Source organism: Engystomops pustulosus, chromosome 1 (assembly GCF_040894005.1).
Source record: "Engystomops pustulosus chromosome 1, aEngPut4.maternal, whole genome shotgun sequence".
NCBI lineage: Eukaryota > Metazoa > Chordata > Amphibia > Anura > Leptodactylidae > Engystomops > Engystomops pustulosus.
In genome coordinates this window covers 230,295,391-230,307,510 of record NC_092411.1, presented here as the reverse complement: position 1 = coordinate 230,307,510, position 12,120 = coordinate 230,295,391, and the positions used below count along the sequence as shown (strand labels likewise).

Sequence of the window (12,120 nt, the reverse complement as noted above, 5' to 3'; positions counted from 1 at the left end):
GGGTGTAGGCTGCTAGTGTAAAAACAGGATTTTCTTTAAATTGACAGATTGCCCTTTGTAGTTGTGCTCCAATATATATTGGTGGTAAGACTACCTTTGCTTTAATAGGTTCAGATATTTTGGGCTCTCCAAAAAGAATAATAATTCATAGCTCTATAGTGGCATTTAGTCACGGATGTGCATTTTCAAGTGGTTTTATATCAATTGATGTCAATTAATATTCGTATTTGTCTATTTTTTTTTTCCCCCCTGCTTAGAACTCCCCGATCAGGTGCTGCGAGTGTTTAAGGCCGACCAACAAAGCCGCTATATAATGATCAGCAAAGACACCACTGCAAAGGAAGTGGTGATTCAGGCTATAAGGGAGTTTGCCCTGACTGCCGTACCCGATTCTTACTCCTTGTGTGAGGTTTCTGTTACTCCTGAAGGTGTCATCAAGCAGAGGCGACTCCCCGACCAGCTGTCTAAGCTAGCAGACAGAATACAGCTCAGCGGCAGGTATACTGCATGTCCTTTCTATAAGCGTATATGTTTAGTGGAATAGATGCTAAATTCCTGATTCTTCTGCATCAGCCCCTCCAGCCCAGATCCTTGAATTTCCACAAGATGACATAATCCTATAGCTCTGCTGGCTGTTTATTAACATTGGCTCATACCGCCATCTAGTGGCAAATTATTTAATTGCAGCCATGTCCCTAACAAATTAAGTGTACAATCATTTCACATTTTATTTGAAGATGCTTTTATGATTGTCCTATCAGTAAGCCAGTCAGTATTACCATTTTTTTTCCTTGCAGGTATTACCTTAAAAACAACATGGAAACAGAGACATTATGTTCAGATGAAGATGCCCAGGACTTGTTAAGAGAGAGTCAGATTTCTTTGCTTCAGTTAAGTACTATTGAGGTGGCAACTCAGCTGTCAATGAGAAACTTTGAACTTTTCCGGAACATTGAGCCAACAGAGTACATCGACGACCTTTTCAAGCTAAAGTCAAAAACTGGTTGTGTCAACCTGAAGAACTTTGAAGAAGTCATTAACCAAGAAACTTTTTGGGTGGCTTCTGAAATTTTAAGAGAGACTAACCAGCTTAAAAGAATGAAGATCATCAAACATTTCATCAAAATCGCACTGCACTGTAGAGAGTGCAAGAATTTTAACTCTATGTTTGCTATTATAAGGTAAACTTAATCTTACCCATAATACAATTAAAATTTAGAGATTTTTGCTTTTCCATCCAGCTGTCAGTGATAAATAGCAACTGATAATTACTGCACTGTAATTGCATGCAGGAATAAAAATTAATATTGTAATCTGTTGCCTTTTTTAGGAACCTTTTCAAAACACATTTATCTGTATATTTTTTGGCTCTAGGCTAAAATAATAGCTACTATTTTATAAGATACTGAGCACAAATGCTCAGTATATAAAGGAACCCCTTTGTAAGTTTGAAATGTTGATGTCTGATTTGTGAGAAATTGGTAGATCTAGAATACACGTTTATTATTCTTTGTTACATTCCAGTGGCTTAAATTTGGCTCCAGTGTCAAGACTGAGAACAACCTGGGAAAAACTTCCAAGTAAATATGAGAAACTTTTCCAAGATCTGCAAGACCTCTTTGACCCATCAAGGAACATGGCAAAATATCGGAATGTACTGAACAGCCAGAACCTACAACCTCCCATCATCCCTCTGTTTCCTGTTATTAAGAAAGACCTTACTTTCCTACATGAAGGTGATCAGATTACATTCCAGTCTGTCTGCATATAAGAAATCCTTCAGGGTGACTCAAAACTAACATTTTTGTTTTCATCCAGGCAATGACTCAAAGGTGGAAGGATTAGTAAACTTTGAGAAACTGAGGATGATTGCAAAGGAAATTCGCCATGTTGGTAGAATGGCCTCGGTGAACATGGACCCTGCTCTGATGTTCCGCACAAGGTGTGTTGAGGTTTTCTGAGGTTTTTTTCCTTTCGTGTGGCAAAATTGTTGCTTACAACAGATTTTTCTGTGTATTTTGGAGAATGTATAAGTGGCACACTAGTCATTTGTGTTAAAGATGCTGTCAATCCTGTGATAAGCGAATAAGTGTCTTATTACAGTAATTGGCTCTTTACAGCATAATGTATGACTACCGTAGTCATACAGGGCGACACAGCACATCCAGCTTATCCATATGGATAAAGGGTGTTTGTTGGAAAATCTCTTTGACCTTACTAGTTTTACTAAACTGTTTTATATAAATGTAGAATATTTTGGTTTACTATGAAACTTTACCTCATCATACAAATTGGCATTCTTCAACCTGTTTCAAATTAAAAAAAACAGTTCTATATCTCTATGTCATTAATGTTTGCTGGGTCTGACTAGGTTCTCCATATTGGTATGTCAGGGTAATATCCCCCACTGATAACGCCCCCATGTGTGCCATTCAGAAGTGTCTGTTGGCTTCCCATGTGTCTCGTGGTCTTGGCCCTTCTTTCTGAGCTTGTGATCTTTCTTTCTCCCTGTTTCTTTCTATACACTTGCTTCTCCCTCCATGGCTCTCACTTGCAGGAAGAAGAAGTGGAGAAGTTTGGGGTGAGTTTATTGGTGACCACGTTGCCCACTGCCACATTATTTCCATTCTACCCATTCGCATTATTTCCACTCTTTTGCTTTTCGCTTTTTGTTACCTTTTAACCCTCTTGCCAGCAGACTGATATTTTACTGATTTTGTGAAATCAGTCCCTCAAAGGAAACAGGATGTCATTCGTTATAGCGGTTCCTGTAAAAAGTGACACCACTGTAATATTAGGAGATTTTAGGAGCTAACAACTCACTTAAAACAGTCCGATATCTTGTTGTCAGATAGTGTATATCTGATCACTTGCTGAATTGCCATAGATCTAGTTTACACATTCTGAGCCTACCCACTCTTAAGCATTGGTTACAAATGTTCCATGGGCTTGGTAAGTGAAATATTATGCAGAGGGTAACGCAAAGTGACAAGACTGCTTCATCCTTCTCAATAACCATTAAAGGTCCGTGCTGCATGGTCATCAATGTGGACCGCCTCATACACTAACCAGCTACTATACTGACCATAAAACATTCGTAGTTAACACTTTAATCCTTATCATTTAGCTGCCGCCTCCAGTAACTGCAGTAAAATCAGCCAGTTTTTGCTGCATGAGTATTTGTAGATATATATATTTTTATTCCTATTAAGTTCCTCCTATTTGCGGTAAGCAACTGCAGCATTATCCAGAGTCAGATTGGTTGGGATTAGGTTACTTTTGCTTCATCCTTCTACTGTAGTGATGGCTTGTGGATAGTGCTTTAAAAACCTTTTGCTTTGTTAGGTACTTTTTGTTTCCCCTTAAGATCTTTAGTTGTTTTTGTAGTAGCTTAACTTACTGGAATGAGGCATGTTCAGCGTAAATTCCCCTCATGTGACCCTTGCATGACTACATTATTTTACATAACATGCTATAGAGAATGAGTTGTTTCATTGGTAATGGTCTTTTGTTTCCAGGTCACTCAGTCAAGGTAGCACCAATGCAGCTGTCCTTGATGTGGCGCAGACGGGCGGTCACAAAAAGCGAGTGCGGCGCAGCTCTTTTCTAAATGCCAAGAAACTGTACGAAGATGCACAGATGGCTCGCAAAGTAAAACAGTACTTGTCCGATCTGGATCTTGAAATGGATGAAGAAAATCTACAGACGTTATCAGTGCAGTGTGAGCCAGCAACAAATACATGTAAGAAACATGTTACGTATAGTATTACTGCTTCACTTTTGGCATGAAGGCTTCATGCAAACTGCACTCATTCAGGGTTATTTACCACGACTGGACATGCCCACCTCCAGTCCTGATACTCCCTTCTCTGGCCCACGATGCGCTCTCTGTGTATCAGGCTCACAAGTGAATTGTATGCAAAGTCTTCCCTGGCGGAGAATTTTACTCTGGCCTCTACCAGCTAAAACACCAGGCTTGGCCGTCCCAGTCCTATTGTCATGGAGATGGTGTAGAGGGGCACACAACTAGGAGTATCAACTTTTTCATGGCTTGTACACCGTAAAATGCCTCCAATTGTATACATGTTCTGATTCTACCTATACATCGGTATAGATGTTGTCACGTACATTCATTTTATAACTTTTTTTTTTTAAGTGCCAAAAACACCTTGTGAGAAGAGATCAGGAAAAGCAGATACATCACCAGTGGCACCACGGGCAGCAACACAGCAGAAGCAGCAGACATTAAAGACCAATCAGGCATTGCAGGTGCCCGCTGTATCTCTCTACCCTTCTAGAAAGAAGGTGCCAGTCAAGGATCTTCCTCCCTTCGGTTAGTGAACTTAATTCTCCTGGATTTGTTACCATTTTGTTACCATTTGATACCATATTTTGTGGAGTTTATAATATGGGCAGTAGGTGCAGATGTTTATTAAATACAATGACCATAGCTCATGTGCTACAATGGTACATAGATGAGGATACAGGGCTTGCAGTTTGCATTTTTTTGGCTTTGTTTTTTTTTTTTCCCTTTATCACCGGCATGTCCTATGTAGGCACCACTGCCATTACATACCCAAGTACTTGCATATATTAAGCAAGTACATCTATGCTACACAATTAATTTAGCGTGTTGACGGTCCTAATAATGACTGCAACTTCTGTACATTTCAGAGAGGGTTAAATATAAACTTGCCTTATTGATTCCCAGCTACAACCATCCCAAGCGCAGGTCACCATTGCCTTCTCCTTCTTAGTCCCATTACACACATAGGAAATGTCCACTTATTGTCTGAGTAGCATTTCCTGTATGTGGAGATGTACTAGCAGGCAGAACTGAGTTGGGAACACAGGAAAAGGTAGAGGATCGGTGGTGGTGAGTATTTTATTTTTTATGGTCTTATCTGTATATTAAAATTTCTCCACTTTTTCATCTTATAATGCCACTGACGTTTGTCTCTTGTTCCAAGATGATAATCAGTTTAGTGTGTTGTGTTTTAAAGGGATTTTACCCCCCCCCCCCCCATCATTTTTCATCATTTGTTGGCAGCATGTTTTATAGAAATGCTGTATGAAATATTACTTTTATTTCTGTCCATTATGTGAAGTTCCTTTTTACTCTGTATGCTAATGAGGCAGTTAGTGCACCCGGGACGTGACCTCAGCACCCCATAGTGTAGCTATTCCTGCCTAGACCATTACCCTCTATCAGATAAGCAGGAGATTTGTCATGTTAGAAGCACTGAGCCACACTGGAATAAGAGGGAAGTGATTTAGGCAGGAATAGCAGTTCTCTGGATGCTCCAGCCACTTCCTGACGCACCAACGGTCTCATTAGCATACAGATTATATTGGGTATCTTGTAGATGGTATCATGGGCATACATAATATAAGTGTATGGCAAGTGCATTCCTCTTGAACATGCTGACAGTAGATAATAACACTTGTGGAGGAGGCAGACTCCCATTAAAGGTGAGGAGTAGATTTAGGAGCTAGTTCACTACAGTAGCCAGGAAAGATTCTTGACACTAGCACCTTTGTATCCTAAAGTTTAAAATGTCTTAACTTAGTATTCGTTACAAGTGAATGAAGTTCCCTCGCATGATGGTTTCCAGCAGATTTTTCATTTGGAAAATCTGTGGCAAAATCGTTTGCAGAAAAAAGAAGCTTGAAAGCAGGATCCAGCGGATTACCATTGTGTGAACATCCCCTAAAGCTTAGTTTCCTTCTATTTGCTCTATAGACATGTAGCTTCTTTAAGTCATGTTGTAACTATCAAGTTACAATGAGTCAGACTCCTTCCCCCCACCCTTATACAATTAGACAAGGTTCTTTCATTCTGATGTATATCCTTTCTAAAAGGCATCAACTCACCACAAGCGTTAAAGAAAATTCTTTCGTTATCAGAAGAAGGAAGCTTAGAACGGCACAAGAAAGGGGCAGATGACACATTGTCGAATGCTTCATCGCAGCTCTCTTCTCCACCCACCTCTCCACAGAGCTCTCCTAGAAAAGGTACTATGGCCCGCTCTTCCGAAAAACAGTCACCCTCGTGTGTAGCTCTGTAATTGTTGTGCCTGACACAGAAGAGAAACAGTAATCCCATCTTTCTACATCTGCAACTCTTAGCTAGCAAGTTTATTAACCATTCATGAGACTATATGACCAGACCAATTTTTCTTTCCAATGCTTTATGTAAATTGGAATAGTAGAAAGTAGAAATTAGTGTTGTAGTGGGCGCTGAAATTTTCACCCTCCATTAACTTGTTTTCCTGATTTACATTGCAGGTTACACTTTGGCAGCCAGTGGCACTGTGGATAACTTCTCAGACTCTGGTCACAGTGAGATCTCTTCCCGGTCCAGCATTGTCAGCAATTCCTCATTTGATGGCATGCATCTGCATGATGATCGACGACAGAGGCACTCTGTGAGCATTGTGGAGACCAATCTAGGAGTGGGACGACCTGACAGAAGACCCATGATGGAAGTAGACCCCTGCATAGGGTAAGTGTCTAAGTATCTGGTTCTTTTACGTGTGATGTCCACAGTGCCCGGTTACAGTGCAGTAAGCACACATTCAGGAACTCATTTACTTACACGTCCAGAGGAAATCACTAATTCACTAAGATCGTGCACCAGATATCCTGCATGTGTCGCTTCCCCGCTCAGGTACGCTGGAATTCACCTTCTACTTCCTGGTGCATGTAAGTGCATTGGATTGTGACACAATTTGAATGTTAAATCCCGCGGTCAGTCCAAATCAGTCGGATTGTCTGACGGTCCGCCCCCCGATTTCTGTTGCATAAAAGCCAGCACAGCTGTGCCAAAATTTGATCACGTGCGACACAATCCCCTGCTAAATACCTATCACAGCCGCGCAATCCCTGAATAAGTCAGAATATCCGACGAAAGCGCATCCGCCCCGTAAATAAGCCCCATTGTCACACCGCATTTTGACCATGCACAACAAAATGTAGGATATGTCCTATATTTCACTGTGTTACGGTGCGGCCAATTGCTTCTCTACGGAAAGAGGAGGAGTGAGCAGGGCTCTCCAGCGTGCGGCTGTATGTTAGTCTGGGCGAACATACGTCGTGTGAATGTACCCTCAAGTGAGCCCCACCGCACATTCTCCACCAACCAGAGTTTCTGAGGGGTACATAAGACCGCCTTACTCAGTGAGTGGCTACCTTGGACCAGGGGACAACATGAAAATGGAAATACTACATCTGCGTGGTGTGTGGCGGTTGGGGAATGGTGAAAATGACATCATCATTGAATGTTTTTTTTCCCCCTCTTTTCTAGCCCTTACGCACATCTGGCAGAGAATAGAGGCTTATACGCTGCTGCAACAGTTCTGTCGTCCCCCAGCATGGAGGAGCTTTCCCAGGACCAAGGTGACAGGGCATCACTGGATGCTGCTGACAGTGGACGTGGTAGTTGGACCTCTTGTTCTAGCGGTTCTCATGATAACATACAGACTATACCACATCAGAGGAGCTGGGACACTATTCCATTTGGTCATGTACATTATGATGGCACATCAGATGGAGCAGGATATTGGCCACCAGGGACTCATCTAGACCAGGGCATTTTTCCTGATCATAGCACAAAGTATGGCAGACACAATCAGGGAAGAGAGTCTTTAGATCAAGCACAGTCCAGAGCAAGCTGGGCATCATCCACTGGCTACTGGGGAGAGGACTCTGAGGGAGACACTGGCACCATTAAGAGAAGAGGTGGAAAAGATGTTTCTCTAGAAGCAGAAACCAGTAGCCTGACCTCCCATACGTCAGAGGACACAAAGGCTCCGCCTGTGCCCACCCACATAGCAGTAACCGCATCTTCATCAAAAGGCCTGATCGGTAAGAAAGTTTTATATCACTTTTTGCTTTTTCTTGTATAATTTTTTTCTAGATTCTAGGCACTATTCGTAGAATAGAAAAAGCTTTAGTTCTACACTTGTGGGAGGCAGGGTTGCTTTGCAGACTTTTGCACCTAAGACTCCCTGTACTTGTAATTACAATTATGGTAATAGATTTCCCTCAAAGAAGTGGGCCTTAGAGCCTACCGACACGGCTGTGTAGTTAGACATTACTGAAAAGCATTAGACGTTTTTAGACTTGAGACTTAGTTTTGTTTTATTTTCTTTGTTTCGTTTCTGTTGTGACAATAATTGTCTCTTATGGTAGTGTATTGTGTTACCACAGCACGGAAGGATGGACGATACAGAGAGCCGCCTCCAACTCCGCCAGGATATGTAGGAATTCCCATAGCAGAGTTTACGGACGGACACCCACAGTTATCTAGGAAACCTCCAGATTATAACGTAGCACTACAGCGCTCCAGGATGATGGCCCGAAGAAGTGACAGCGAAGGAGCGCCTGCCACATCTCCACCTTCTCATAATACGCCTTGTAGCAAGACGGTTAACAAGCCACAGTGGCATAAACCAAATGAGACGGACCCGAGGCTTGCTATATATCAGACGCAAGGGGTAGCTGCAAAAGATGACGGTAAGTGATGTAAGGGTCTCTATAGGAGAAACTGTCAGGTGTTTTTTCTGCTCTAAACTGGTTCCTCCGTGTAGATGCAGCGTCAAGTAATGAGATATGGTAATCCTTACTGAGATTTCTGCTACTTAAATATCCAGTTGAAATCTTTCACAACCTTATATTAACATAAGCAACTTTACCTTAACTAGTCACATGGCAGGAAGCTGTTTCATAGGATGTGATTTAGTGTGAGGACCACATGACTCGCACCCTGATGTCAGAAGCCGCTCTGTCACATGCCCAGATTAGGTGGAGTTTCATATGTTGATGTAAGGTTTTAAAAGCCTATAGTGAGAGTAATTACTGAATGCTGCACATGCTGGGACCTTTTAAGAAGTTAACTTTAAGAGAAGAACCTAGCTATAATTCTGTAATATATTGGCCAAGCTCTGGTGGTCTCCAGTAGTCTTTGATATGGCTTATATTTCGACATGACCCACTGGAACTGACCATTGTGGATATATACAACATCTTTGCTCCAAGAAAATGGAAACTGTAGGTGAGACCACCCTAAAGCACTAAAGTATAACTAAACGTCCTGCAACATTTCATAAATGAAAAGTGCAGATAGTAAACTTTGTACTATCCTTTATTAAAGAGAGGGGTTCTGTGTCTTTTTCCCCTCCCTTTCTTCCTTATTTTAGCAATTAATGTAAATTGGCTCTGTCTCTCTGTACAACATGGGCATCTCCACAGATACTAATCTGATAGAGCTCCTAACAACTTAACTCTTTACAGACAGCCCCTGGAGATTCTAATCTCTTCATAAAGAAGCTGCTTTGCTTACATTAGTACATAGTATATTATAGTATACTTGGTAAAGTATTTTACAGAGTTTACTATTATCACCTGCTCAAAGGACTAGCTACTCTTTAGGAGTTAAGTAAGGCTTTGTAACTTCAGATATTCATAACTTAAGTTTCAAGAGCTGTAAAATGTATTAAACACATGACATGCTGTTACATCACATCGCTGTTAGGGATACATGAAACGGGCCCACAAGTATTGCACTAAGTAAGGGGTTAAATGTTGGTGCAGGTGACCAATAATCTGCCTTCTTAAACAAGGAACGTTCACTTTTATTATTAATATTTTTCCATAATGTTGTCCTTTAAATGGATTTTTTGTTTATCTACCACCAGATTACTGGAGGTAGAGTGCCCTAAATAGGCTGCTCGTTACATCTAGGGGACTGAAATAACTTTTTGTAAAAGTCCTTCTCGTCTTCCAAGGACTTTAATTTATGCACGCCTCCCACTGTAAGCCGCCTCCTCTTGCCGCTCTGCCAGTAATGAGCAGCCTATATAAAACCCCACTAATCTGGTGGTAAATGTCCTCTAAGAAACATAATCATTTACTGCTGTGGAGTTTTTTTTTTTTTTTTCTTAATCCCAGCTTCCAAGGTGGGGGGGGGAGTGTATGTCCTGAGTCGTTATTGACAAGTATTCCCATATTATCGACAGTAGATGCACTCTGAGAGTTGTTCTGTAAATGTGTCTCATCATATGCATTTCTTTTCCTCCTGCAGATGATGAGCAAGTGTCTGCTGTATGAGGTTCAGACCTTGTCCGGTTCTAGGATCAGCCACCTGTAAAGGAGAGCACAAGAGGATGCCCGCTAAGACCGGAGGCGGTGGACCCGTTTCCTCCCCCTCTGCCTTATAAGCAGCACTGGGCATCAATATACTTCTGTCCTACTCCCTGGCATGTGAAATACTGTGAAGACATCACCGTGGCACTTTTCGTCCTCTCTGAGACAGACTGTGCAGGAAGCTGTGATCTGATGGTAGCTGGCTGAATCTTGCACAGTATCATTCCAAACTTGTCAGTCACCACATCAGCAATGACTTCTATTGCACTTCTTCATGCCTGGATGGTGTTTTTTTTTTTTTTTTTTTTTTTTTTAAACTCTCGGTTTTAACTTTTAGTCCTGTATCTAGCTTTGTCTACGCTTTGTATGGCAAGCTAGCCCATGTGCTTATATCAGCCATTTTTAACTTTAGCTGAGATTGCATTTCAATAGTTTCTTTACACACAGTTTTCTTTTTTTTTCTAGTTGGTTTTGTTCTGTTTACAATACTGTTACAATATGACCCCCGGCGTGAATCGGCCTCTGAGAGGAGGTGCACGCATTGAGTTTGGAGATCTGACTTGTTACATCAGGATATTTACAGTGTTATTTCACACCTAAGTTATGACTTATTTTTTTATGTTTATATAGAGATTTTTAAGTGGAAATAAGAACTGGATTATATAAAAGTGACGGCAGCTTGGGACATTCAATTAATGCTACTAGTTGTTAATACTGAGTAAATCGGTAGCTTTTTTTTTTTTCTTTTTCATCCTTCCATCTACAAAAAAAAATCCACAGCCATTGTCATTCTGCTATCCCTAGCGAGGCAGCACTTTCATGTATATGAATATGAAGTGCGGACTGTAGGAAGGCTCATGTGTAGCATTCACCTGCTCACAGCTGCTATTGTACACGCTCATGACTGAATCGCCATCCCTTTGCACAGACTCCGGATATCTGAAGGCTGCCAATCCGAGTAATACTCCTGTGTGAGGAACTTATGATCTTGGATTATTACGATTTTTTTTTTCCATTTTGATCTAAACTGATCATATTGATCAGTAGTTAAACATATATATATATGTGTGTGTATACAACTTTAAAGAAAACAAGGAATGAATTGACAGTGTTTTTTTCACTGTTTCCAATGACGACAGTGCTTTATTTAATGATTCTCTATCCTGTTATCATGGCTTTTGTCTACCTTCCCTCTATATCACATTGTTAGTTATGCCTATGTAATTTTCCATGTAATATGCATTTATTTGCCAGCTTTTTTTTTATGTAGGTGATGGACCTGCTGCACACAGGCAGGCAGAAGACCAGATCTATCTCACATTGCACAAACGTTGAAGCATCATATAACGGTAGATTATAGGACTGCTAACCTCGCTCTGTGATGTCAAGTGCAGAATGTACAACTAACTGGTGATTTCATCATGCTTTTGATACTACTTGTACCTGTATGTCTTTTAGAAAGACATTGGTATAGTCTGTATCTCTTTTGTATTTTTAATACAATAATTGTACATATTGGTTATATTTTTGTTGAAAATGGTAGAAATGTACTATGTTTATGCTTCTACATCCAGTTTGTATGAAGCTGGAGAATAAATAAATATTATAACAGTTCCCGGTGACTGATTCCTCGGCTGGTTCACTTGTGTATGTGCACACATCTAACATTCATTTCATAGTCTGTGTTGGACATTAAATCAGTGTCACATATGTCAAAGTAATATGCAAATAAGGTTTCCTAAATGGGACAAGGAATACCATGCCTCTATTGGTTTCCTTGTAAGGCAGCCCCCTTACCATTAAGCATGACTTTAAGGAAGCCTAACAAAATGATGTGGGATTAAAGCAAAACCAGGATATCTATTCCGGAAGGAACAGATTCCCAACAAATTATTACAGCTCTGTAATACCTGGGCTGTGGCAGTGCTCAACTTTTCTATCCTCATATACATACACTACTCACAAAACGTTAGG

The 12,120-nt window shown here is 40.8% G+C and overlaps 1 protein-coding gene across 13 annotated transcripts in view; it reads left to right on the top strand.

Annotated features, from left to right (window-relative positions):
• RAPGEF2 (Rap guanine nucleotide exchange factor 2) overlaps window positions 1-10,457 on the top strand; it is a 144,721-nt gene extending 134,264 nt beyond the window's left edge. For 8 of the 13 annotated variants that reach the window (XM_072120446.1, XM_072120428.1, XM_072120474.1 and 5 more), the window contains 12 exons: window positions 258-498; window positions 798-1,181; window positions 1,525-1,736; window positions 1,819-1,942; window positions 2,558-2,581; window positions 3,519-3,742; window positions 4,157-4,333; window positions 5,863-6,015; window positions 6,289-6,505; window positions 7,307-7,866; window positions 8,194-8,517; window positions 10,085-10,457. In XM_072120446.1, the coding sequence (XP_071976547.1) occupies window positions 258-498; window positions 798-1,181; window positions 1,525-1,736; window positions 1,819-1,942; window positions 2,558-2,581; window positions 3,519-3,742; window positions 4,157-4,333; window positions 5,863-6,015; window positions 6,289-6,505; window positions 7,307-7,866; window positions 8,194-8,517; window positions 10,085-10,110 (2,666 nt within the window). In that variant the 3' untranslated portion in view covers window positions 10,111-10,457. The remainder of the gene's footprint in view (window positions 1-257; window positions 499-797; window positions 1,182-1,524; window positions 1,737-1,818; window positions 1,943-2,557; window positions 2,582-3,518; window positions 3,743-4,156; window positions 4,334-5,862; window positions 6,016-6,288; window positions 6,506-7,306; window positions 7,867-8,193; window positions 8,518-10,084) is intronic. The other 5 variants (XM_072120461.1, XM_072120438.1, XM_072120470.1 and 2 more) reach the window with 4 other exon arrangements.
• The last annotated feature ends 1,663 nt before the right edge of the window (window positions 10,458-12,120 follow it).